Here is a 27,571-nt window from a genome sequence, read left to right as displayed (position 1 = left end):
CTCAATGGACATGGGTTTGGGTGGACTCTGGGAGTTGGTGATGGACAGGGAGGCCTGGCGTGCTGCAGTCCATGGGGTTGCAAAGAGTCGGAAACGACTGAACAACTGAACTGAACTGAACTGAACTGAAAGGTGATAAAGCCCCAAAGTGGACTTTTTTCAAAAGTTAAGCACTACTGCCAATTTTGCAGAAAATTGAAAATCCCACATTAAACATTTTTATTGAGGAAAAAACTAACCTCTCTACTATAACTGGGCTATTATGTCTATAAAGAAAAAATGTCTAAAACTCGATTTTATAAAGAAAAAATGGTGGCACAGGGCAGATGTGCTGGTGGTCAGCATGCAGGGACAAAGGTTGGTTTCCTCACCTTCTGTGTCTGCTGCTTCCTGATCTTTAAGACCTGCTGATGGTGATGGTGAAGGTGGCACCTGGGCATCAGGATATGTGGGCCCAAGCCCCACCACTTAGATTCTCTGTGTCCAGTTCATTCTTTATATATTAGCCACAGGTTAACTAGATACTTTCTAAATGATTTTCCTTCAGATCCTAAAATCTTTCGTTTTTATGTAGTGTTAGTTCCTTATTAACATGTCAGTGTTGAAGGGTGATTTTTTTTTAACATTAGTTAGCTTTATTTTCTTTGTTCATAGTTAATTCTGTTGTACAGAAAGAATGAGAATCTAATCAAATATATCTGTCGTCAGGGGTTTTTTTGTTGTTTTTTGAATTTCATCATAGGAAGCATTATCTTTAGAATCCTTTAGAACCAATTTGAACCTCATAATACACATGTAAATCCCAGGCTAAATGACATAAAAGCTCTAATAATCTTTCTAATGTTTAACATAATTAGGAATGAACCTGGTCTCATAAAATTCTTAATCTATTCTTTAAGTAACATAATATCCTGCTTGTTATGAAAAGTCCTTTTGCCCAAACTGGAGAAACCTTTATACTCTTTCTTGATAAAGATATGAAGGTCAGACAAACATATTCTAATACCCTAATATTTCTGCAAATGTGTGTCCTTTTTTGTAAATAGATGACTTTAATGGCCTCTTGATAGCTTTCCTGAAACCAGTAAAACTATTTTCTTGCAAATGTTATATCTTTCACTTAAAATGCTTGCGGTGTGATGGTGAAATCTACAGAATAAATGTTAATATAGTTCTCATATTCTTTCATTCATTTGCTTCCACGTGGAGAACACACAATTGGTCCTTAAACATCAGAGATTTGAACTGCAGGCGTCCACTTACACAAATTTTTTTCCGGTGTAAATATCACAGTCATGTATGTTCCACGGTTGGTTGAATCAGGGGATGTGGCACCTCGGATATGAGGGCCAACTATACAGTTATACACAGATTTTCTATTGCATGGGAAGTCCACACACCTAACCACCACATTGCTCAAGGGTCAACTGGATATCCTCTTTTTTGTTTAACTTTTTTTCTTAATAAACATTACTTACTTAGAGCCATCTTAGTGTCACAGCAAAAGTGAGCAGAAGCACGTAGATTCCCACGTACACACCCCCTGTCCCCACAGGCACAGTCCCCATTATCAACACCGCTCATCACGGGGGTGCGTTACAGAATATTGACACATCTTCATTACCCATAGTGCATAGTTTCATTAGGGTTCACGCTTGTCATTCATTCCATGAGTTTGAACAAATGCATGACGACACATATCCACCATTATGGTAGTATACAAGATACTTTCATCTCCCTAAAATTCCTTTGTGCTCGCCCTGTTCATCCCTGTCTCCTAACTCCTGGTAATCACTGGTCATTTTACATCTCCATGGTTGTATCCTTTCCAGATTGTCATGTAGTTGGGATCGTGCAGAAGATAGCCTTTCCAGATTGGCTTCTTGAGTATCTCACTCAGTAAAATGCACCCAGCGTTCCTCCATGGCTTTCCACGGCCTCATAGCTCACTTCCTTTTAGTGCTGACTACTGTTCTATTATCTAGATATGCCGATTTATCTCTCCACTTACCTACTACAGAACTGTATTCTTTTTTTACTATGTTCAAAGGCATAGTTGAAAACAGGCAGGAGAGACTGTTCGCTATCCAAGTTTAAAACTGCCTGACCTGAATTCATTGTCTACTCCCCTAGGAAAAGCAGTGAGAATGGCCCTTGCTGTTTGCTCTTCTCAAGTGAAATCTTATCTGGCCATGTTGTTGTTTTTTAGTCACTAAGTTGAGTTCAACTCTTTGTGACCCCATGGATGAAAGCCCACTAGGCTCCTCTGTCCCTGGGGTTTCCCAGGCAAGAATACTGGAGTGGATAGCCATTTCCTTCTCCAGGGGATCTTCCAGATCCAGAGATATAACCCATGTCTCCTGCATTGGCAGGCAGCTTCTTTACCATTGAACCATCAGGGCATGTGATTCCCCCAATTTCTAAACTTAACAACCTACTCAGAAAAAAATTCTGTCAGTTTGATGGATAGAATGACAAAATGTCAGTAACGTAGCTGGGAGTAATTTGAATTAGTTTGTCTTCCCCCAAAACTTGTGACTCTCTCCTCCCTTCCCACCAAGAGACTCAGCTCTAAGGACCTGGTCGTCCTTGGGAAGATGCTCACCCCTGGGGCCCCTGACTCCCACTGGTTACCACAGTGTGGGATGACCTGTGTGGTTCTCTGTTGTGTCTACTCAAGGCAGATGTCCATCATCCTTTGCCTTCTGTGATTTCTAATCACTCAGCTGAGCCCCGGTAAGCAGATCTCTCTCTGAGAGTAGTTCCAACAGGCTGACCCTGGAACACACTAGAGAGTGGACACGTGAAATCTTGTGCCCCGCAGACGTCTTGAGCGAGAAACGAGGACTATTTGGGGTTGCCTAGGTGTTTCTCTTAGTTTCAGAGACTTAGCTTCATGTCTTGGACTGGAAGTTAGGTTAGTGCTGCCAGAGCGGGTAGCACCAGATATTTAAATAGCAACAGAGGTGGAGCTAGAATATGCAGAAGGCACGTGTATTCTCCTGAAGTTTCACCATCATTATTTCTGCAAGCATCTGACCTTCTGCTCATAGACTCGTTTGGATCTGGTTCCTAATTTGGACCAAGGACAGTGTGAGGAAGGGTTGGCAAGCCTATCTTTTCACAGTGAATCTCGTGAGACCTCATCGCTGCCCCTTTTCTCCTTGTAATTACCAGTCACAGGCTTCTTCTTCTGATAGCTTTAGCTTCTCCATGTCTCAAAATTGGGCCTGTCTCAGAATCTTGCTTCTCCTGAGACCAGGATCTTAATCCAGTCTTGGGAGACAGATGACACTTAATAGGCACATTTTAGGTGTGATTCATGTCACAGTTCATATATATTTCCTAGGTCGGGGAGGACCCTGAATGTGCTGAATCATTCTGTCTTCAACTTGCAGGTACAAAAAAATGGCTTGCTCGAACAATTGAAAAAAATCTGAAATGTTTCTGCATTACATTTAGGGCCTTTGTTTCCATCGCTGGTTTCAGAGTAAAATTCCTTTAGTGGGCCAGGTAGAAAAAAAAGTGGGAAATTTTGACACACAGTTCACAGGTCCCCAAACCAAAGATACCAAAAGGTGCTCATAGCATCTTTCTCCTCCGAGACCACATGGTCACCTGGCTTCACTCAGCGCAGTCCCAAGTATTGGCAGGTTTAGAGCATGTTTAAAGAGAACTTGTGATTTTTTTATGGAATATATAAAACCCTCCAGGGAATGGTAGCAATCTTCATAGGTAGGTAGACAAATAAGAATTCTTAAATTTTAGAAAATAAAAAGAGTATTAGGGTCTGCGTGTCCCCACACCCTCTAGTTGTGACAGCTAAGCCCCTCACAAAGGCTCATCCTGAAGTTTAAAAGGCGTGAGGAAGATCTAATACAAGTAAAAGAAATCAGGAATTTGCTTCTAATTTAGTAGCCACTCAAGATGCCATGGACCCCAGCAGGAGACTCGGTGTGTGTGGCTTTCTCTCGCCCCACAGACAGTGTCCACAGACATTAGAGGCAGGGTGTTCTCTGACCCCATGGGGCATTTCTTTCTCTATTTTAAATGTTCTCCGTCTCCCCTGTAATGAAGAGCCCTCGGTTTCTGGAGAGTAATTGTGAAACCACAGCTGTTTGACCACCAGGCAATGCTGTCAGGAAGGCTCCTCAGCATTTATAACAGCAGCAGTAAAGTCAGATTTAATAGATGGTCCCCGAGATTTCAGGGTCTGGATAAACAAACAGGAAGCCACACGATCAGTGTCCAGGCCAGAGAGCGGAGGAACAGGCAGCGCTGCCCACACTTCAGCCGTCTTGCGGAAATCATGACTCCTTTCCTGGGTCGCCCAGAAGAGCAGCAGGGACTCCAGAGTAGCGCTGGCTTGGGAGAACTGGCCCAGAAGTAGCAGGCTTTGGCACCTAAGTCATGCCTTGCCCTCCCCGCCTGCAAAGCCCAGGGAGCAACCTGTGGCGCCTGCGGTGGCTCGCCGAGCGCAGGGCCAGCTCCTGCAGCTACTTCCCCGGACTGCAGGGCAGCAGCTGCAGGGCTCATCTGCTCCCTGATGGCTCCTCAAGGGCGGAGCCCACATCTTACAGATGTTCCATCCCTGGGTGCTGGTGATATGGTACCTGCCGGGACCTGCAATACAGCAGGTGCAGAGTAAACATCACTGGGGTGAACCTAATGTCAGTTACAAATATTATAAAGAACTTTTGGGGGTTTGAAGCCTTACCCAATTGTATGATTTTCCAAGCATTAGAAAAAAATTAGGTATTTTTTTAATTGTTTTATATTTATTTTTATTTATTTTTTACAGTAGGTCCTTGTTGATTATTTTAAATATAGCCAGTGTGTATGGTGCTTTTCAGAGAAGGCAATGGCACCCCACTCCAGTACTCTTGCCTGGAAAATCCCATGGACAGAGGGGCCTGGTGGGCGGCAGTCCATGGCGTCGCTAGGAGTCGGACATGACTGAGTGACTTCACTTTCACTTTTCACCTTTATGCATTGGAGAAGGAAATGGCAACCCACTCCAGTGTTCTTGCCTGGAGAATCCCAGGGACGGGGGAGCCTGGTGGGCTGCCGTCTCTGGGGTCACACAGAGTCAGACACGACTGAAGCAACTTAGCAGCAGCAGCAGCATGGTGCTTTTCAGACTTCCCTGGTGGCTCAGTGATAAAGAATCCTCCTGCCAATGCAGCAGACAGAGAGATGTGGGTTAGATCTCTGGGTAAGAAGATCCCCTGGAGGAGGGGCATAGCAACCCACTCCAGTATTCTTGCCTGGAGAATCCCCTGGACCGAGGAGCCTGGCATGCTACAGTCCATAGGATCACAAAGAGTTGGACGCTACCGCAGCAACTTAGCATGCGCACATCCCTTCTTTCCTGGTTCTCCATCAGAGTTGGAGGAGGTTCAAAGGATGTCCTGGCTTTGCCTGTGGCTGTGACGAGCCCTGCTGTGGGATTGTGGGGCCCACTCACCCACACCTCACTCACTCTGGGCAGAAGCTTCTGACCACAAGCTTCAGATTTGTGCCGCATAAAATCAGAGCCTAATCTTTAGCCCAGGACAACCAGGTCTCCTTTGTCAGTTACCCCGTTGGGCTTTTGGGAAAGATGCTCTTTGAGCCCACGGAGCGATAGGGACAGGACAAGGGTATGATGGACTCTAGCCCAGCACTGCCCTCTCCCTGCGTTTGCCCCTTTTTCTGTCTCTGCTGTTTTTTCCTTTCTGTGTGGCTCCTATTAGAACAGCAGTCCCCAGCCTTAATGGCAGCAGGGACTGGTTTCATGGAAGACAATTTTTCCACGGACCAGTGGCGGGGGTTTGGGTGGATGGTTTCAGGATGGTTCAAGCACGTTACATGTCCTGTGCACTGTATTTCTGTTATTGTTACATCAGCTCCACCTCAGGTCACCAGGCATTCGATCCTGAAGGTCGGGGACCCCTGGGTTAGAGCCGGTCGGCATCGTCTGGTGCCCCGAGGAGAAAGCACACAGCACACAGAGTGTATTGGGTCTGATTTTAGGGTCTAAGATGCTAAAAGCTCAGGTGAAGGACTATTTCTTTACAAAGGCAAAGAAAATCCTCAAGTTGACATTTCTTAGCAAAACGTAACCAAGAGAGTATACTTTCTGTAGAAATGTTCATTCACCTGAATAATTTTTTACTCCCTGATGTTTTCCTCTCCAGTGAGGGAAAGAGAGGCAGCGGGTGAGGGGTGCCTCATGCACGTTGGGTTCCAGCCAGCCCTGGGGCACCCCTCCCAGAGCTGCCACATGCATGTAAATATATATATATTTCCCTGACACACTCAGCTTCAGGGAAATCAGTGGCGAGAGTAATTGCCACCAAGTCAAATAATTTTTTTACACTTGGTGCAGAAAACCTATTTCAGCTGCTGTCTCTGAGATAAAGGAAGTGATTGGCAAATGACTGAAGGTCCCCAGGCTTCCTGATCTTTCTCCCTGGGGGGTTGAACCTTAAACTCTGGGTAAAGATGGGACCTGGGTGGAGTCAGTCCAGCCTCTGCCCTGTGGTGCCTCCCTGGGTTCAGAGGGGCCATCGGGAGAGGAGCAGACAAGGACAGAGAACCTCATGCATAGAACATGCTGAAAGGGTTGTTAGTGTAAAGCACGAACAAGTGGAGGGGAGGGTGGCAGGAGCAACTTTGATAAAGTACCTGTCACTGGGTTCCCTGCAAAATGGACGGGGCAGGGCTTCCCTAGCGGTCCAGTGGTGAAGCCTTCACCTTTCAATCCAGAGGGTGTGGGTTCTGTCCCTGGTTGGGGAGCGAAGATCCCACATGCCTCACAGCCAAAAAACCAAAACATGCCACAGAAGCAATATTGTAACAAACTCAATAAAGACTTTTAAAAAATGGCCCACATCAAAAAAATCTTTAAAAGTAACAAGTGGAGGGGGTGATGGTTTCACATCTGAGTGGCTCCATTGTTAACTGCAGCTGCTGGAGTTAGGCTAAGAGCTCATATGGAAGGTGCTGGAGAGGGAGTCGTAGTGTCTTCCAAGGGCAAATCCCAGGCTCCCTCCATCCTGGTCCAGATGCCAGCACTTCACAGCCACCCCATAGGATGTGGGAGCTGAAATTTCAGGTGCACTTGGTTAATTACGGCCCCTCCATAACTTAATTGCAGGCTCAGACAGCCAGGTGGTCATTATTTTGATTGGTCTAATTAGTCAGATGTGTCCATGAGCAGCTGTGTGCTATCGTTCTGGTTAGGTCCAGAAGAGGCGTGTTAGAGGAGCTCTAGCCTTCGGGAAGCGTGTCTGCAGATGCATAATGACTTCTTAACAGCCAGTATTACTAGTGACGTCAGCGCTTCACGTCCTGTGATGAGAGTTTAGGAGAAGTGTACAAGGTGTCTTTGTACAGAAGACTAGCAAATACTCAGTGCAGGATGGGGAGCGGGTTCTGGTTTAGCCACTGATCAGACCATCTCATTAAGTCAAAAGCGAAATTCAATCACCACTTTTATACATAGCGAAATGTACAAGAGAGATTGTACCAAACCGTTTTTACAGTAAAGGCTTGCAACACTCTTCCCATGGGGAAGTCATCCTGAGGAAAACAGGATGTGATCCTCAGGGTGGTCAGACCCAGGTAGTGTCCTTCAGAGGAGCCCGCCCAGGAGGAGCTCACCTCTGCTTTTCTGGTTCGTGGGAGCCTCAGCCCTGATCTTGCACCGGCCCCTGCCTATTGGTGACCCCTAAGTGAGCCTGGCAGTTGTGGCTCTTTCACAAACAGTGGTGGGATGTCTATTTCTTTCCTGGGACAAGAACCCCCCTGGGCCCTTCTGAAGGCCCAGCCAGTACCCACACTGCTATCTGACTGATGCTCTGGGTTTTTTTCTGTCTAGATGAGTTCTGGTTCTCCGATGGGTCCTTATCGGATAAGTCCAAGTGCACAGATCCTGGCCTGATGCCCCTCCCAGACACGGCCACAGGGTTAGATTGGACCCACCTCGTGGATGCTGCCCGGGCATTTGAAGGTAAAGACATTCAGCCTCCGGGGCTAGGGATGGCAATGCAGGGGTCGTCTGGGTTAGCCTTTGGATGCTCTGCACATCTTCCAGGAAGGAAACGAGGGGGTGGCTTGGGCTGAGACTCGGGGCATTTCCTTAGGGAGACCCAGGCATGTGGTGAAGTGAGCCCTAGGCAAAGGGACCCCAAACCTGCCAGGTCAGGTACCAGCTGTGGTCTGGCATGAGCCACTTTTCCTTTTCCACCTGTTTTTCATACGTGGAATGTCAAGGTGATGACCTAGGACACAGACTGTATGTTTCCGCCCAGCTTGATGAGGTGAGACACGATGCGAAGGCCCTGCAGAGGTCCGGGCTGCCCAGTTTATCAGGACAGGCACAGGCCTGGGAGTCCAGTGGCTCAGAATCCATGCAGACTCTGGTGGGGCCTCCTTGACCCAGCGAGTCTCGCCCTGTCTGGCCCTGGCTTCCCCCTCTAACCCTGTGGTTGGGGACAGTGCTGAGCTGGCTGATCTCTGGGGCCCTCCAACTGCCTCACTGCCTCCCACCATCTCTGGTGAATATTTCAGTGAACTTCAGAGGGGAAGCTGCTCCATAGCAAGCACATTTTCTCCAACCTAAAGATAAAGGGGCCACAAACAGGGGGCATGCTTGTCTCCCAGGCATCCTCAGGACCTTGCGTGTGGACCCAGGGGCCCCCAGTGACAGAGTCCCTGACTTTCTTCCATTTGCTGCCAAACTCTTTCCATGGCTACAGCCTTGGCTCCTGGGTAACAAGCAGGATCTGCAGAGGGCAGACCATTCTGGGGGCCTGAGGATCTCCCGTGTATCTGAGTTATAGCAACGGTGTTCACTGCCGCCACCCCCCACCCCCATAGAGGGGCAAGGCCGCCTGATCAGCTCCTCTCACCCCCACCCTTTCGCTGCCTGCTCGGGTAGTCAGTCCTCATCACCTGTGATGTGCAGGCTTCAGGAAAGGAATCCACATTCTTTTCCCAGGAGAGACAGGTACACTTTGCAGTCAGACTGCTTCTGGTGGAGTCTGCCGCCCTGACTGCCTCTCTTAACAAGCTGCCGTGCTAGTCAGTTTCACTCATCAGCTGGGATCAGTGCCTCTGGTCCTAAGCACCTTTTAGGGTGGGGTCTAAGGAGAAAGTGAGTTAGTCTGGGCTCTGGGACATTTAGCTCTGATAGATGAGAGGGGGAAACTGTTAGAAAGAAATCCCTGCAAAACACATGGGCTGTTCCTGCTCCCTTGATGGGGAGAGGACAACTGTTTTGGACCTGCCAAGTACTAATGGAGTTTGCATTTGGATTTACAAAGTAGTTGTTCCGTGTGAAAACTTGAGAATGCTCCTGTCTGCTTGGTAACACAGCCTTCATTTCTTTCAACCAGAAGTTGGTTAGAGTGGGCTATGAAAGCTCTAGTGATTTCCCAGGCTCCCAAGACTAGCCTGGTGTGACAGAGCCCCAGAGGCATGACAGGCCTCACCTCTGTCCAGAGCAGCCTAGACAGGAGGGAGCTGCATTTTCTCTAGCATATCCTCTGTACGCTCTTGTCTCACTGCCCACTGAGAATCTAAGAACTTCTATTCTGTCTTCTCTGTTCCCCCACCGCATAAATATTTGCATAGTACATACCACTCTGTTCTGCATTATTCACGTCTCTGTCACTTAACTGTTTCTTAAATTTATCTTATCTTTATTTATCAAGTGCACAGCAAGGTAACCAGATGAGGAGAGCTAGTACAGAGCAGCCAGTAGGTATAAGATGCACAAGCTCCCTGCACCTTTGAGCTGCTGCAGCTCACGGCATAGATTTTAACCTCTGAGATCCTTTTGCATTTTGTATTCATTATTCTGATTTACAGCGGTATGTGTGTGGGAATATATGGGAATCCCTTGTGGCTCAGCAGTAAAGAATACACCTGCCAATGCAGAAGATGCAGATTCAATTTCTGAGTCAGAAAGATCCCCTGGAGAAGGAAATGGCAACCCACTCCAGTATTCTTGCCTGGAGAATTCCATGGACAGAGGAGCCTGGCGGGCTAAAGTCCATGGGGTCGCAAGAGTTGGACACATGGACACAGCTTAGCGACTAAACCACCGCCACCATATATATATACTTCATGTCGGGCTCCACCGTCATTTGTCTCTTTGCTTGGTTCCCTTCTACCTCTGCAGAATAAAATCGCTGCTATGAAGTGGGACTTTCCGGGGAGCTGGTCTGTGGGTGGGAGGCCCAGATAGCACAGTGGCACAGACAGCAGTGGCTGGGTTATCCATCCATGGACTGTGATTGTAATTTCAGCCCTACTGCTGGGCTGCGGGCCTTTGGACAAGTCAGCTACATGCTTTATTGCAACACTGAAGGTTGATCTCCAGTCCTCTGAGGTACACACTTGTGCTGGGCTTCAGCCTGCTCATCTATGAAATGAAAACCTTTCCAGAGACCTGGCAAGCTCCTCTCAGCCCTACCCTCACATTCCTTTCATCAGGGTGTTTCTGAGCTGATATTCAAGGCCAGCTGGGCATTGGCACCATCAGACAAGGGAGGAAAAAGCAGGGGCATCCCAGCTAGCCAGTGACTCAGGGCAGGGGTGCCTAAGTCGAACAGATAGAACGTGAGATTCTCTTTGCTAGGGGAGCGGGCTTTGGTTCCCTGCCCTTTCTGAACTTTCCAAACAACATTCTACAGAAAATATGGAGGGAGTTGAGGTCATGTTTAAAAGTTCCAGTCATTTTTCAATGCCAGTCCATAGGGTAGTATGCCATCTTGAGACAATAGTCAGTTCAGGAGGATTCAAAAATCTGCAACTCCAGACCTTTGGCTAATCAGATTCTTTAGTATCAGCATCAGCTCCACTGTGATGTAAATGGACACGGTGGTGACCAGATGCGATCCATCCCCTTGACCACTTTTTTTTTATTAATTAGTTTTATTGAAGCATAGTTGATTTAGAATGTTGTATTAATTTCTGCTATATAGCAAAGTGGTTCAGTTATATGCATATACTCACATGCTGTCTCATATTCCTTCTGTCCATTGTGGTTTATAGTTCTCTGCTCTATACAGCAGGGCCTTGTGTTTTATCCATCCTATATATAATATAGTTTGCATCTGCTGACCCCAGCCTCCCAGTCCAGCCCTCCCCTGACCTTCCCCCCACCTTGGCAATTCCTAGTCTGTTCTCTGTGTCTGTGAGTCTGTTTCTATTTCGTAGATAAGTTCATTTTGTCATATTTTAGGTTCCACATATAAATGATATCATATATTTGTCTTTCCCATTCTGACTTACTTTACTTAGTATGATAATCTCTAGGTGCATCTGTGTTGCTGCACATGGCATTACTTCATTCTCTTTTATGGCTAAATAGTATTCCATTGTATATATGTACCATATCTGCTTTATCCATTCATCTGTTGATGGATATTTAGGTTGTTTCCATCTCAGTTGTCATGAATAGTGCTGATGTGAGCATAGGCATCCCTCAGCACTGTGGCGAATTCATTTTGATATTTGGCAAAACTAATACAATTATGTAACGTTTAAAAATAAAATAAAAAAAAAAAAATAAAAAGAAAGGTCTTTACCAGGATGACCAGTTGCCCTGCTTGTGACTTTATCTTTCTGTACCAATTCTCAAAGCTATTCCTGAGCTAGACTCAACATCATGAAGAAAAGATAGTCCAGAAAGCCCCCATGTGCCTATTTAATCATTACAAAGTAATCAAGGCAGCTCAAGATGCCTTACTGAAGTCAGACCCCTCTGGAAAAAGTCTGGGCCCACATATGATTAGTCAGCATGTTTGAAGACAGGCTTTAAAAAATGGAATGTATCTGTTGGGTTGAGATACCATGATCCTTGTATGATGCCATACTGTCATTTATCCCTAGCAGGCATGACTCTTCCCTGCTGTTCTGCCTCATTTATATCCCACGCCTTTATCTAAGAGCTAAAATTGACACTGGACACACGGGTTTAAGAATTTGGTTTTACTATCCTGTGCCGATTCCTGTTTCCTCTGGTGTTTTAAGTGAGAACTAACATAAGTGAACGTTGTCTACAAGTAGTGCAGACGCGGGCTTCCCTGGTAGCTCAGCTGGCAAAGACTCCACCTGCAATGCAGGAGACCCTGGTTCGATCCTGTGTTGGGAAGATCCCCTGGAGAAGGAATAGGCTACCTACTCCAGTGTTCATGGGCTTCCCTGGTGGTTCAGATGGTAAAGAATCCGCCTGTAATGCGGGAAACCTGGGTTCAGTCCCTGGGTTGGGAAGATCCCCTGGAAGAAGGCATGACAACCCACTCCAGTATTCTTTCCTAGAGAATCCCCGTGGACAGAAGAATCTGGCGAGCTACAGTCCATGGGGTCACAAAGAATCAGACATGACTGAGTGACTAAGCATAGCACAGCACAATGCAGAAGAACCTATACATTGGCCTGATCCAATCTGTTGTGACCTTATCGGTTGGAATTGGAATTGCACCATATTGTAGATAAAAGGAAACTGAGTATATTCCTGAACTTCTCAGTTTTCAAAATAGTGCTGAAAAATTGTTTTTTTTTGTTTTGTTTTTTTTTAACGCAGTTAAAAGGGACTAAAACAGTCTTTCAAAAGAGGCATCTAAAAGTGTTCCTAATTTTGTATATGGGCTTGGGTTTTGTAACCAAGGGAAAAGCTCCTATCAAATATGAAAAAAAAAAAAAAGAATACAACAGCAGTACCAAATTAATCAGCCCCAGTCTTGATTGCTTAAACATGTTTGAGCTCTCCAGGTACACAGTGTACTCTCGGGGTACACAGAAGATACCATTCACAGTGTTGTAGGAATACAAGATTCTCCAAGCATCCTGTGCATAGCATTCCCCTGGGGTCACTAAGAGAAGGCACCTTTCCCCACACTTCTCTCCACAGGCATGAAATGGGAATTAAATCAGAAAATAGGAGCAAAACATAAACCAAAAACTTTAACAATTCAGACAGTTCTAAATATTAGTCTAGTGATAATTGTGCCTCCCAGGTGGCTTAACAGGTAAAGAATCTACCCGCAGTGCAGGAGATGCAGGAAACATGGGTTCAATCCCTGGGTTGGGAAGATCCCCTGGAGAAGGGAATGGCAACCCACTCCAGTATTCTTGCCTGGAGAACCCCATGGACAGAGGAGCCTGGCAGGCTACAGTTCATAGTGTTGCAGATAGTTGGATACGACTGAAGCAAGGAAGAATTAAGGACTATGATAAGAGCATCTTTTTCTTTTCTAGTAAGTGAAGATGAAGAAGAGGTTACCTAGAAAAGTCTTTGGACTACAGCAGGGAGTAGGCCTTAAACAAAAAGACTGCTTCAGAAACTTATATTTAAATGGAAAAACAAAGTGAAAATTAAGTAACTGTACTTTAAAAACATTCTACAGAGGTTGTGAAAGAAAACAAAAAAAAGTAAAGAAAGAAATCAAATGATTTTCTTAAAAACCTTATAATTGTAATTTCTGTGCAATTTGTAAATTTAATTAATGATCATTTTTTCTTTGAATATTGGTAAGCCAATATAAATTGGTTCAGAAAATGAACACACAAGTGAACAAAGTTAGAAATGAGGAAGGAAATTAGTATTAAATAGATGAGAGATGATAGCATGATTAAGGAATGTCACTTTATTCCTATGTAGGAATAAATCTGATGAATAAGATAATTGGATCTTTCCTGCAAGAAAGTGGGGCGGGCAGGGGAAGAGCATGAGAAACAGTAAGTAGAAGTCAGAGTGTGGAGGGCATTGAAAAAATTAAGCAAGAATATTTCCAAATCCCAAATATCACCCAAAACTAATGTTTACAGTTCATTACTTTCAAAGTTTCAAAGAGCGATAATGCCCTTGCATAAATTTTTCTTGAAATGTATTAGCAGCCTCATTGCATAATAGGATTCTTTCCTCATAGCACATAGAAAAGAAAAATTTTAAGACAATCTTAGTCATTAATGTTGATGTAAGACAGCTTAGATGAAGCTCAGTCATAAATTGAAAAGATATTCATTGTTATTAGCAAGAAGTTAGCTGGCTTAATAAAAGAAAACCTTTAATCATAATAAGTTATAATAGATGAAGTCATTAAAAGTTGTCGTATCAATTTCTCAGAAAGGGTATGTATAATAGAATTAAGACCTATTTCTAATAAAAATTAAGAATTGAGAGATACCTTCAAACCCTAACAAAGAATATCAACTTTATTCCATAATACTTTTAAAAGTTCAAGTATAGTTGATTTACAATGTTATGTTACTTTCAGCTGTACAACAAAGTGATTCAGATATATATATTATATATACAAACGTGTATAAATATTTTTTTCTTTTTCATACTCCTTTCCCTTATATAATATTACAGGATATTGAATATAGTTATATAATACTATACCAAATAACACTTAGTGGAAAAAAATTTTTTTTAATGTTTAAAGTGTATCACTTAAGTCTAGAGACTAAACAAGGATATCCTCAGAGATCATGTCCTTTAATTTTGTACTGGAATCCAGTATTCAAAAGAGTAAATTTTGAAAGTAAGAAAGCATTTGTGGATATAATTCTACATCTAGAAAATATAAATCAAAAAGAAATTATTAGATATTATAAAGTAGGTATTCTAAAGTATAGTTCATATTTTTATAATGCATATTTTTCAAAGCATTGTTAGCCTTTTCAGTTGTCTATTTCTGTATAACAAACCACCCTAAAATTTATGGCTAAAGACTATAGTTTGTCATGTCTCATGATTCCATGGGTTGGCCAGGCTCAGCTGAGTGGTTCTTCTGTTCCCTGTGTTTTCAGTTGATGTCAGTCATGCAGCTGTATTCAGCTGGAGCTCAACTGGGTCTGGAGCATTAAGGTAACTCCTCTTATATGCCTATACCTGGAACACTGGAATCTGGCTGGAGTCTTGTCTCCAGCAAAGTAATTGTACTTCTTCACATGTGACTTAAGGAGTCAGGAGAGCATAAGCAGTAGATATGTGATGTTTCAAGACCCAGAATATTATATCCACCACATCCTATTGGGTAGAGGAAGTCCAGGGCCAGCCCAGACCCCAGGATGGAAGTAGGCTCTTCCTCCTGGTGTGAGGAGTGGCATGTGCAGCAGCCACATATCAGTCATAAAGGACACCTTGGCAAGATCAAAATAAATTCCTTGGGAGTTCACCTATCATTAGAATCGTAAGGAGAGAAAGCACTGGGCCCTTTGATACCTGAAAAGTCGCTATATATGGAAGGATAGGAATGGAGAGAAAGCACACAGGAAAGATGAGAGCGCTTCCTGAGTTAATTCACAGATTTTGTACCATTTCATTTCAAATATCTGTAGGATACTTGCATCCATTTGGCAGATAGATGAATAATGGTCAACAATAAAAGTTTACTGTAAGTAATAATTAAAACAACATAGTAATGATTCAAAGAATAGAAGTTAGTCCTTTTGAAGGAAAATAAAAAGAGCCTAGACCAAAATCTGTGTATATTCAAGAGTTAAATGAGAGTGAGGTGGGATTTCCATACTCCATTTGGATTTAGGACTTGGAAAAGTTGATTCTAGAAAAAGTAAAGACAAAGATGAATGTTTTAGAAGCATGCCTGTACCATAACTGTGGATTTGTGAGAGAACATGCAAAATGTAATGGGACCAGATAAAAGTATTTAAATCTTTGATGAACCTGGAAGAGAACATTAAAGGGGAAACTGGGGAACATGGGTAAGATTTGTAATAAATTTGACAGGTGAAACCTAAGTGTCTCCAGTGAATGAAGGAACATGACCACCAAAAAATACCAAATGCGTGAGAAATAAATGGTCAGGACATATGACACACGGTCCAAGAGAAGGATCACGCAATAAGTAAGGACTTGAAAGGTGTTCAGCCACATATGTAAATGTAGACAATATGAGCTACTTTGCGAGTGTGAAAAACCGCACAGCAGCTCTGAATAGTTATGAACACTCTCATCTGATATCGTTACAAAGATTATAAAACAATCCATCTTTGTGTTCAAGCAATATGACAGCATATAACTAGAGCCAGAAAATGTACCCACGCTTTGACCAGAAATCTCACTCCTGAGAACTTGCTTACTGGCAATGATTCAAAAGAATAGAAACCGTTCAATACAGAAATGCTATGCAGCATTGTTAAACATTAATTAATAAGTGAACAGAGGTGTTATGCAGCTCTGCTCCAAAACCAGTGTCTAAAAATTGAGAACTCCTTCATAAACTTGTGAGAGAGAAGGTGAATCAGGTGCTGAGTGCCTTTCTCACCAGGGTCCACGCTGCCACTCCCTTCTCCTGTGATAGTTTGGAAACTGGCTGAGTCCCAGTCCTGGCTTGCTGCCCTGTGGGCGGTTGTTCTGTTTTCAGGGAAAGGGGTGAGATGTGACCCTCTGCCCATCAGAACTCCTACACAGCACCTCTCATCAGTGTTATTATACACTGAGACCATCATCTGTCACCCTTGCATACTTTTCACTTCCTTTATGTATGAAGTGAAAGGAATAATGTCGGGTAAAGAGGGACCAAATGATACAGAGAGAGATCCTATCCCCCCAGTATGGTCAAATGAACAAACCCAGCTAGCAAAGCTGGCTGTGGGTCGGACAATGAAACAGGAGAAGGAGAGTGGAGTCTTTTTAAAAGTCCTAGGATTCAAGATAGTTCTCATTTGTCAGAATATCCGGGGTGGCCAATCGGTGTGTTCTTGGGCATTTGTTAAGTGGATGATGTTGTCTTAAGTGGAATGAAGCGTTAAAGGCAGCTTTATAAACTGATGATCAGAAACTAGATGTCAGTATCCCACACAGCTCCCTGCAGGCCTTTCCTCCCCTCGGGATTTCAGCTCTTCCCCACTGGTGGTAATTATTGCAAGCGGATGTGTGAGCTAGTGGCGTGTGCAGAATTAACTCATTTATCAGACGTCACTGTGGAAATGAAATAGTTCTTGTACGTGTATTTTCTGGAAAAGTACAAGTTTACACTTTTATTAGGTTACTTATGCCCTTGGTTTCTTGAACAGAGCATAAAAAGCATACATTTTAAACAAATTTTTAATTGGAGGATAATTGCTTTATAATTTTGTGTTCGTTTCTGCCATACAGTGACTCAAATCAGCCATAAGAGTATGTGTGTATATATGTATATCCCTTCCCTCTTTAGCCTCCTTCGCACCCACTCCCAACCCACTCCTCTGGATCATCACAGAGTGCCTGGCTGGGTTCCCTGTATTATATAGCGATGTGTGCATGCTCACTTGTAACTAGAGAGCCCCAACTTTTCTATAATGTGTAGTGTAGCAAAGACATTAGAACAGCTCTGTTGTGGAAATGGGTTTCATTTAATTTAGCCTCACGCATGCATGTCCTGTATGGCATACATCTGGGGCATATCTGTTCTCCTGTTCCTGGCCCTCAGCAGACATGGCTAGTTGATCAAGCACTCGTCCCTCACGAAGCAGGCTTGGCCTTATGGGGTTCATTGCTCCACACAGCTGGCCTGGGGTCATGGGGATTATTTGCAGGCAACTGTTATGTCAGCCGTCTCAGCTCACAGCCTACTGACTGTGCATCCTCTTGCTCAGTGCTAAATGCACTGAGATGAGAAACTGACAATAAACAAGGTCCTACTGTGTAGCACAGGGAGCTATATTCAATATCCTGTAATAAGCCATAATGGAAAAGAATATCTATATATAACTGAATTGCTTTGCTCTACAGCAGAACTCAACACAACATTATAAATCAACTATGCTTCAATAAAATAAACTTTAAAAACAAGAAACTGACATTGCAATCAGGTTTTTTAAAGATGATTTCAAGGGAAAACATGTACAGTGTGGGTAATTGGATCCTCGCTGAGCTCACCATTTACATGAAGTTCATACTCTGAGCCTCTCTTTTTCTTATAGTCTTGTCTGTGCCTTTCGGTTCAATGTCAGTAATTTCTTGGTTACTAAATATTTATTATTACCGAAATAAGCTCTGGAGGAATAAAGCTTCTACTGGAAACTGTCACTAAATTAGCCATTTTACAAAGTAGTTTAGTGTCTGTACTTAATCAAGTAGCATTCTAGTTGCATTTCAGCCTCCCAAGCTTTTTGGATTCAAAGTGAAATCTTCTTTGTGAAATTACATTGTTGGCAAAACTCTATTTTTGGCTTCTAGCCTCCTGACTGGTAGGACCTTGTTTCTCCCCAAGGAATGTTTGAATGGCTGCCAATAGTAAGTTCTATTTCTTCAAATATGTGGCTATTTTATCAATTCAGGTAAAAATAGAGGAAGCAAGCCAAGATGTTTTCATTGAGATATTTAGATTTGATGATCAGAATCAACTATATTAAGAAAGATAGAAACTAACTGAATTATCACTGGGTTGCATAAAATGTGGATGAGTCAACAAAACTTTTAAAAAGTGAGAAAAATAAATTCTTTTTCTTTCATTCCTTTTGTTCAGTAGTTAAATTCGCTGTGAAATAAAAAATGTGTCTGCTGTTTTGTTTTGTTTTTTTAAGTGGTAATTGTTTCCTGATTCAGGGCTGTCACAGGACAGAAGGTTATCTTGGCACCCTGGCAGCCCAGACCCCCCACCCTTCCCCAGAGCCTTCACCCTCGCCCCCAGCCTGTGCGCCCATCCTTCCTGCCCCACCTCTGCTGGTCACATCTCATCAGGCGTAAAAGCAGGCAATGCCCAAATTATGCTGTTAATCTTTTTTCAAAAGCTTCTTTATTTTATATTGGAGCATAGCCAATTAACAGTGTTGTAATAGTTTCAGGTAGATAGCAAAGGGACTCAGCCATACATAGACATGTGTCCATCCTCCCCCCAACTCCCCTCCTATCCAGGCTGCCACGTGACATGGAGAAGGGTTCTCTGTGCCATAAAATAGGACCTTGGTGGTTATCCATTTTTAATATAGCAGTGTGTACATGTCCATCCCAAACTCCCTAACTATTCCTACCCCCCATCCTTCCCTCCCCAGGAACCATAGGTTCATTCTCTAAATGCTGTTAATTATAATTAAATTACAAATTATTTCATCAGATGTATAAATCCTACTAGTCTATCAAACTGGGAATGTGGTCATCTCTCAGGAATGTATAGTCACAGAAGGTCTGTCATCCTATAGAAGGTGCTAAGTGTGGAGCAGGCCCCTAAGCCTTTCCGGAACGTTGACTGAAGGACACCTGAGTGCCTGTCAGCAGGCATTGAGGAGTCACGATGGGGGAAAGGGATGTGCGGCTGGGAACCTGCTGTATGCTCCTTCACGTGGGGTGCTCAGCACGGCACCCTGGCCCTGCAGCCTGGCTCCTTCCAGGGCTCCTGGCAGCTCCGCCATCCTCTCTAATTAACGGGCTGTGTGGGACCTTCCAGAAACCACCAGCTGAGCAGGTAGCTTCATTAGGAGATGCAGCCAGCAGCCAGGGGGAGACATAATAGGTTAAATTAAGCACAGAGCACCCATGACACGGACCCCAGTGTGGTTTCTCAGCCATTAATCAAATCATGTGAAAAAGCAGCAGCAGCGCTAACGCACCTGCTGCATCCCTCAGAGTCCAGCTGCAGATGCGCTCGGGCACGGGCGTGTGGAGGCGGAGCCAGCGTGGATGCTGAGATGCATCCCCGGTCCTCACCTCCACCTTGCTGAAAGCAGGGTTTTCTCTGCATGCCTTTCGGCCTTTCTGGGCCAGTGTTCTTGGGTTCAGCCCTCACAGCTGGGTCAGTCTGGTGCCCATTTCAAAGAATATCATGTTCCCTTTTCTGTCCAGCTCCAGGCATTGAATGTGAAGTCACTGGTGCCGGGAACAGAAATGGCCTTGTGCTGTTTGGGGGCGAGGACGGGGGAGGGAAGGTAGTCATGCTTATCATTGCTCCCCGTGCTGCAGATCTTCCTCTAAGGGTTTGAGTGAAAATATTTGCTAATCTCTCTCACTACCACCATCTTCACCTTCAGGGAGCGGGTCATTCAAGCAGACCCAAAATGCTCACACCTTCCTGCAGCTGGATTGGCATGTGTGTGGCATGCAACTTAACTGTTGTACATGACACCTGTGTGTCCAGCCAGGACCATCACATGTGAAACGTACAATCTGACCACATTCTTTGGCATTGTATTACAGTCTCTCAGGGCAGTTCTTGGCCTCACACAACATATACACACTGGCAGACACGCACAGACACTTACACACATCTGCAGATATGCACACACGTATACCCATGTGGCCCTCTCACACCCACACATCTGTTTTTCATAGGACCCGTCACCTGAGCCTTACGTGTACCCCAGAGGCACTCAAGTGAGGAGAGAGATTACTGTTCAAAGGAAAATAATAAATCTTATTTCAGGTCTTGACTCAGATGAAGAACTTGGGCTGCTCTGTCATCACACATCCTATCTAGGTGACTGTTCGGGGCTGATTGTGGGTGCTCCATCCTCCATGACCTTTCCTTTCTGTTCGTTATCTGCACGTGTGCATGGTTATAGACACGCGGAGGGTTGGGGATACCCAGGGTGACATGTCCGGGCCATCGTGTCTCAAGGATGCTCTCCAGGTTTGGAGAGAGGTGCCTCTCCTGAGTTCTGTTCATCACCCAACGCCGTTCTTTCACACCCAGTGACAGCTTTGGCATTTCTTGGGATGTGCACAGAAGAAAGATTGGCTGTAGCAAATCCAGTGTCTGCTTGTCTTCCCCGTGGCTGTGGTGTCTGTGTGCTATGCAGCCCAGCAGGACGGCCAGTCTGAATGCTTGCTGGTTGTCAGCAGCTTGCCTGAGTTTGTTTTTCTTTGTTTTCTTTAAAACAGGGCAATAACTGGTGGGGGGAGGGGCAGGTTTTATTTAGAAACTATTCGCTTCCACAGGGAGCCAGTGCCTTGCAGCTGTTCCTAACCCTTCTGTCTGTGTGTGTCTTCCCTGCCCAGACCAGAGAGTGGCGTCCTTCTGCACCCTGACGGACATGCACCCCGAGCAGGACCTGGAAGGGGCCCAGGAGCTGCCTTTGTGCGTCGATCCTGGCAGCGGCAAAGATTTCATGGACCCAGCTGGGTATGTGGCCCCTGTGGTGTGCCTCCTTCCCATGTCCCAGGCCCCAGCAATTAACAGAAGCTCAGCCCAGAGCAGCCAGGAAACCGTTTCCCCTGTCTTCACCTAGTCCTGAAGGACCCGGAGAAGGGACTGAGCGGGCCTGACTCTGCTTCCTGCCCTGCTGGGCTGGATGGAGCTTGTGCTCCACGGGCGAGTCCTGCCTCCAAGGCGTGTAGACCTCCTGGATGGGGAGGTTGAGTTCCCACGTGGGATGGGGTGGCCCCAGTCAGTGTCTGCCACCTGATCACAGCAGCAGCACTGGACAGGGCAGCTTGCTGACCACCCTCCCTCTGCCAGGCTGCACGTACTCAACTCCTGAGCACGCATGCTCCCCTCAACCCTGGGCCTCCACCCAGCCCCTCACCTCCCACTGAAGTATGCCAGGAGCCAGCTGTCTCTACCCCTGTGTTCTTCTTTTTTCTTTTTTTTTTTTTAAATACTTTTTGCTGCACCACACAGCATGTGGGATCTTAGTTCCCCAACTAGGGATTGAACCCATGCCCCTTGCATGGGCAACACAGAGTCCTAACCACTGGAGCACCAGGGAAGTCCCTCTGTCCCTGTGTTCTTGATGTGTTCGTCACCCACAGGGTGTTACTTTCTTTCTCAGTGCCATCCACTCCTATTTCCCACTCTTCTATCAACTTGAGTGATCAATGACTTGCATGATCATCGTGGTGATGAATTTCTTGATACTAGGCTCCTCCATCCATGGGATTCTCCAGGCAAGAGTACTGGAGTGGAGTGCCATTGCCTTCTCCTCTTTCTTGATAGAGAAAGGCAAATTGGGGAAATTGAGTTTCTATCTGGTTCCCAGGACTTGATTCTGGTCTGCCTAATCTAGGCTACCTAAACGCATTTAGATCATCTATCTTTTGTTTTCTTACCAATGTATACACAAGTAGAGATTCTGAAGCCCCTTTTAAGTCAAAAGCAACCCAGGAGGGATTTTCCACCAAAGCAGTGACATGTTGACCTTCAACATCTGATATAATCTTATTTATTTCCTTGCTGTGCTCTCGGCACATGGTAGAACATCTTCCATGAAAACATTGCCAACTTTCTGGATGCCCTGGCCTGACTTGAGCACCCTTGAGTTGTTCTAAGTCATTCCTTCCTTGCTAGGGAGCGCTCTCCATCCACACTGACCGGGAAAGTCAACCAGCTGGAGCTGATTCTTCGGCAGCTGCAGACAGACCTTCGGAAGGTAAAACAATCAATTGGAAGTTCCTGCTCAGAACTCTTTCTCTTATACAATCAACCCCTTTTAACTACTAGGAATAAAAAGAAAGACCCTTGAGAACGATAAGTGCCCTAATCAAAGCCCAACAGTAAATGGGAATGGAGATGCCCAAGGTCTGACTCCATCTCTTGCCCACAGCTACTATATTTTATTGTAGGAGACACAAGATCCGGTGGATCTGACTAAACGAGGATGAGCCTTTGGGTGGCCGGTCTTCAGAGTGAGGTAGACACGCAGCATACTAGCATTTGTCAGTTCAGTGGATGATCAGTTAGGAGTTGACCTAACAGGAGTTAGTTGGTGCCAGGAAGCCTGGTCTCCCCAAGCTATGGTCCCCCCCAGGGAGTCAGCGTCTTCTCTACCCGTCAACCTGTGTGTTCTCAGTCCTCAAAAGACATGGCATTGTTTATCCCATGGACGTTTGCTGAGCTCTTGTTGAATTATCAGTGCCATGCTGGGTAGCTGCTTCACTCTCCAGGAAAATGAAATGGGGTACAGGTAGCTGGAGGGTGATAATTGGGTAGGGAGGGTTTTGTTGGTGAAAGAAGGGAGAAGTAACAGCTGACACTAATGCTGGTGGAAATAACCCAGTTGGGAGGGAAATAATAGTGGGAGTAAAGAGTGTAATGTCCTAAGCCTAACAAGGAGGGTGTAGCCCCAGATGCGAGTAGGGACTGTTCTCAACAGTTACCATGGCAGAGTGTGTATGAGTGATTCACGCACGAGTGCCAAGTCTACCTCAGAGATAGTGCAGGTTTGGTTCCAGACTACTGCAATAAAGCAAATATCACGGTAAATTGAGTCACGTGAATATTTTGGTTTCTCAGTTCATATAAAAATTACATTTATACTGTACTGTAGTCTATTAAGTGTGCAATAGCATTATGTCTACAAAAACAATGTACATACCTTAATTAAAAAATACTTTATGCTAAAAAGTGCCAAAACAATTAGAGTAGTAACACTGAAGATCAGAGATCACCATAACAAATGTAATAACAATGGAAAAGTTTGGAATATTGGGAGAATTACCAGATGTGACACAGAAACATGAAGTGAGCAAATGCAGTTGGCTAAATGGTACTGAGAGACTTGCTTAATGCAGGGTTGCCACACACCTACAAATTGTAAAACATCAGTCTCTGCAAAGCCTAGTGAAGTGAGGTATGGCTGTAGTCCAAACAGAGACAGGTTGACAAAGTTCTCCTCTAGTTTATTTCTTTATTCCAGAACTGAGAGTGAGCAATGGGAAAGAGGGTAAGAGATAAGGATGGAGGGAAGGTGTAGAATGGAGGGTAATTGGGTATTTAGTGGGATTGTAGCATGAATTAGGTGTTTCCTCCAGCAAGGATGACCAGCTGTCCTAGTTTTCCTGATGGGTTTAAGACACAGAACTTTTAGAGCTGGTACCGAAAACATCTCGGACCAACTGGGATGGCCGGTAACTCTGTTTCCTGATAGGTGTAGAATAATTGGAGAGTTGAATTTAACCAATATTAGAGTTATGCAGTTTGTAAAGGATATGATTAAACTGAGGGACTTGGAGTCTAAGCTGGGTGAGGAGGAATAATGTCCCTGCAGTGGGTGTTAATGGACAGTGACCAAAAGGCAAGATTGGTGGATTAAGGTCATTTTTGAGGGGTGGATACTGGAGAAATTATTTTAAAAAGACAACAGGCAGTGATCAGGCAGTCAGGGCTTGAAACATTTAGGAACATGTGCAGTTATCAATAATAGCTTCAAGGTCCAGGATATGGCTGAGGCGGGGTGAGGGGTAGTGAGGAGGGTGGGCTTAAGATCACAGAAAGGCTTAATCATATGGATTGTCTGTTGGGTCTTGAAATCATTAACAGACATGATGAATGGAGAAGGAAAGAAGAAAAGGAACCATGTTCTAGAATCTTCCATGATGGGAAGGGCTGGAGATATAGTTGACCATGGCAAAGAGCAGGGGTGCTAGGTCTTACAGCCAATGTAATGCTCTCACAGGAGCTGGGATTTTAGAGGAGAGCAATTACCTGCACTGGGCATCAGGGGCGAGGTGTTGGCCTGCCTTGCCTCTAACCAACGTGCTCTTCAAAACGTGCCCTCGCCATTCTGAGCTGCTGGGAAAGCAGCATCCCCAAGAGAGAGCCAAGACTCATTTACAGCTGAAATTAAAGGAACAATCATGGAAGGTGTTGAAAGTATAGAAGGTTTTAGTGACAGGACACACTCCGTGGGTAGAGGAGAAGGACTGAGGGTCAAGAGAGGCTGGCAGCTGGGCTGCAGCAGGGATGTCTGAGCTGTGTTGGGAATGAGAGCCCCAGAGCTAGGGGAGAACAGGAGCTTGAGCCTCTTGTAGTGACCAAGAGAAGACCAGACTTGAGTGGGCTGAGTTAGCAACCAGTCCTAATCCAAGCCTCCTCTTGAGACTGGTGTCTTTGTTCATTAGATGAGGCAAGTGGTGTTGGGGACGGGCTGTGGAGGGACAGGAAAAAGGAGCAAACGTCAAGGACAGGACCAGACATGCTGAGGGGGCCAGTGTCCTGAAGAGCCTGAGCTCCCAGCTCAGTGCTGCAGGTGTGTCTGCAGTGTTGACAATCAAGTCACCTCCCTTTAAAAATAGCACTCACCGTGAGGATGACCTCCTCTTTCTCTCTTGGTCAAGACATCCCTTTCAGCATTTGGGAGCTCAAATTTGTGTCTATTGGACACAAATTACTGTCCATTGGAAACTCTGTTTGTGATTCTTCTGAAAAATCTTGATTATTTGAACAGTTTTTAGTAGCACACTTTGAAGGAAAGTGTGGATTATGGAAATACGCCTTCCCAGGAAAGCTTTCAGATGAGAAGAGATGATGAAAACCAAACCCACAATCAGCAGCTCTGCAGATTCTGACTTGTCCAGTAAGAAGGCATGCCATGGAAGCTCTGTCCTCCTATCCAAGGCAACACCTCTTCCCAGGCCCCCTTTTTCAGAGAGAAGATGATCAAAACTGGTTTATCATCTTCCCATATAACAGCTGTCTTGGCTTCTATTGGGAACAACGTGGGAAGACAGGAAAGAATATTCTTAGTTACTCACTCTCACCCTCATTTTTGGGGAAGCCAGAACAGGCAGTTAGATCCCCTCTGCCCCCAAGAAATAAACAAACAAATCTGTAAAATGTGTAAATAGGATAGAAGTGCTCAGACGGCAGCTGGGAGGAGAGACTGCCTAGCAGGTGCGTGACTGTTTGTCTCCATCCCCTCTCCCAGGAGAAGCAGGACAAGGCAGTGCTGCAGGCGGAGGTACAGCACCTGCGGCAGGACAACCTGCGGCTGCAGGAGGAGTCGCAGACAGCTGCGGCCCAGCTGCGCAAGTTCACAGAGTGGTTCTTCAACACCATCGACAAGAAGCCGTAACCAGGCCACCACCCACTGGGGACCCTGGGGAAGCCCGGAGTCCCTTCATAGTCGCCAACGTGTGGTTTCTTGCTGTGCTTCTGGCCCATCGTAGCTGTGTTTGCTATCCCACTCTGTCTAGCACCACGCCCCCAGCAGGACAGGGAGCCACTGTGTGACCGCAGAGAGCAACACCGTGAAGATGAATGTAACGCTGGTGTCGAGATGAATGTAAACTCGGGTGTCAGTGTGGACCTCTCAGGCTCTGCTGACATAGAGCTCTGTGTGGGCTTACCTCACGAGGGACGATGGTTGGGCTTTATGTATCAGGTGACCCGGTAGAGATATTAAAGCAGTTTACCATAGTTTGGGCTTTAGAATTGTAAAATAAACATGAAAACAAATAATCAGACATATACTTTAATGTTAAAGGTGCTCTATTTTTTTGGATGTACAGTAGTTTTATTTCCACAGCCACATTATCATAGCAATAAGAAAGAAGCAGATGAAATAGTTGGAAAAGCCGTGTTGGGGCAGGGGGTACAGAAAAAGCACTGATGTGTCTAACTCGAGTTCAAATGCAGTTCCTTTAGAGACTTATTTATTTGCAGGAGCAAACGGTGCCTGAATATTCACAGTGTTCTGATTAAAAAAAAATGATTCATATGCCTTGTAAATGGCTCACTGAGTAGTCACTTCAACTCTTAGTTCACTTTTGTATAGTTAATGCTCTGCTGAAAAAAAGCATCAACCTGCTTACTTACGAGAGCTCTCCTGTGTGCCATGAGCCAGCAGAATCACTTGTACAATGCCAAATTTGTTTATCTTTGTACAGAAGCTTTGATGAAGTGTCTTGTATTTAACACCCTTATTTAAGCTTATTTAACCTTAAACTGTTAATTTTATAAACCTTGGTTTCACCTGCACTATGACGGAGGGCGGTGTAGGTGGCAGAGGGCTCAGAGGAGGCTGAGCCTGCCAGAGCAGAGTGAGGAGTGGGGCCGGACCTTCTAACAACTGGATGCTGCTAGTAACAAGTTGTTTGTATTGCTTTACCATTTTTAACTGTTCTATTTGAGATGAACGTACATTTTGCTTTTTTTAATAAATGTTTAAAATGAGTCCACACAAGGCACAGTGTTGTCAGGTGAATGTAGACTTTGATGGTCTGATATGTCAACAATCTGAGTGTATGAGAATTTATTCTGGGTCATTTAGGACCGTAATCTATACTGATTACTACTTAGCCTTCTTACAGAATCCCAACTTGATTTAAAGAGTTACTAGTAGCAGTTAATGGTTGCCACGTGCCAGACCCTGTTCTTTGCACTTTTCATCCATCTCATTGAACTCTAGCATTACCCTTCCTAGTTGGGTGCCGGGATTCCCATCTTACAGCTCAGTAAACTAAGGCTGAAGCCATGCAGATGCTTTTGCTTTACAGGGTAACCAAGCAGATACAAAAGTTGATGTTATTTAGAGAAAACAAAGGAACCTGATCTAACCTCCCTGAATGGACAGTCTTCCCGCCTTCCTAAGCCATACCTATAGACGAGACCAGAAGGGTTCTGTTTGTTTTTCGGTCAGGCCACATGGCATGTGAGATCTTGGTTTTCTGACCAGGGGTGGAACCCATGTCACTTGTACTGGAAGCACAGAGTCTTAACCACTGGACTGCCAGAGAAGTCCCACCAGAAGCTTTCTGTTTTGTTTTTGAAGAAATACTTCTCTGTCCATACTAGGGCTTCCCTGGTGGTTCAGTCACTAAAGAATTCACCTGCAATGCACAAGACCTGGGTTCAGTCTCTGGGTTGCAGAGATCCCCTGGAAGAGGAAATGGCTATTCACTCCAGTATTCTTG

General features: G+C 44.9%; 1 protein-coding gene across 8 annotated transcripts in view; it reads left to right on the top strand.

Moving 5' to 3' along the window:
• The window catches only part of SIPA1L2 (signal induced proliferation associated 1 like 2), a 251,449-nt gene extending 224,608 nt beyond the window's left edge, over positions 1-26,841 (top strand). For 5 of the 8 annotated variants that reach the window (XM_044942017.2, XM_044942019.2, XM_044942020.2 and 2 more), the window contains 5 exons: positions 7,865-7,996; positions 20,364-20,417; positions 20,939-21,062; positions 22,227-22,308; positions 25,585-26,841. In XM_044942017.2, the coding sequence (XP_044797952.2) occupies positions 7,865-7,996; positions 20,364-20,417; positions 20,939-21,062; positions 22,227-22,308; positions 25,585-25,731 (539 nt within the window). In that variant the 3' untranslated portion in view covers positions 25,732-26,841. The remainder of the gene's footprint in view (positions 1-7,864; positions 7,997-20,363; positions 20,418-20,938; positions 21,063-22,226; positions 22,309-25,584) is intronic. The other 3 variants (XM_025284515.3, XM_044942022.2, XM_025284507.3) reach the window with 2 other exon arrangements.
• The last annotated feature ends 730 nt before the right edge of the window (positions 26,842-27,571 follow it).

The sequence above is a fragment of the Bubalus bubalis genome, chromosome 4 (genome assembly GCF_019923935.1).
Source record: "Bubalus bubalis isolate 160015118507 breed Murrah chromosome 4, NDDB_SH_1, whole genome shotgun sequence".
Taxonomy (NCBI): Eukaryota; Metazoa; Chordata; class Mammalia; order Artiodactyla; family Bovidae; genus Bubalus; species Bubalus bubalis.
This window is presented reverse-complemented; position numbering and strand designations above follow the sequence as displayed.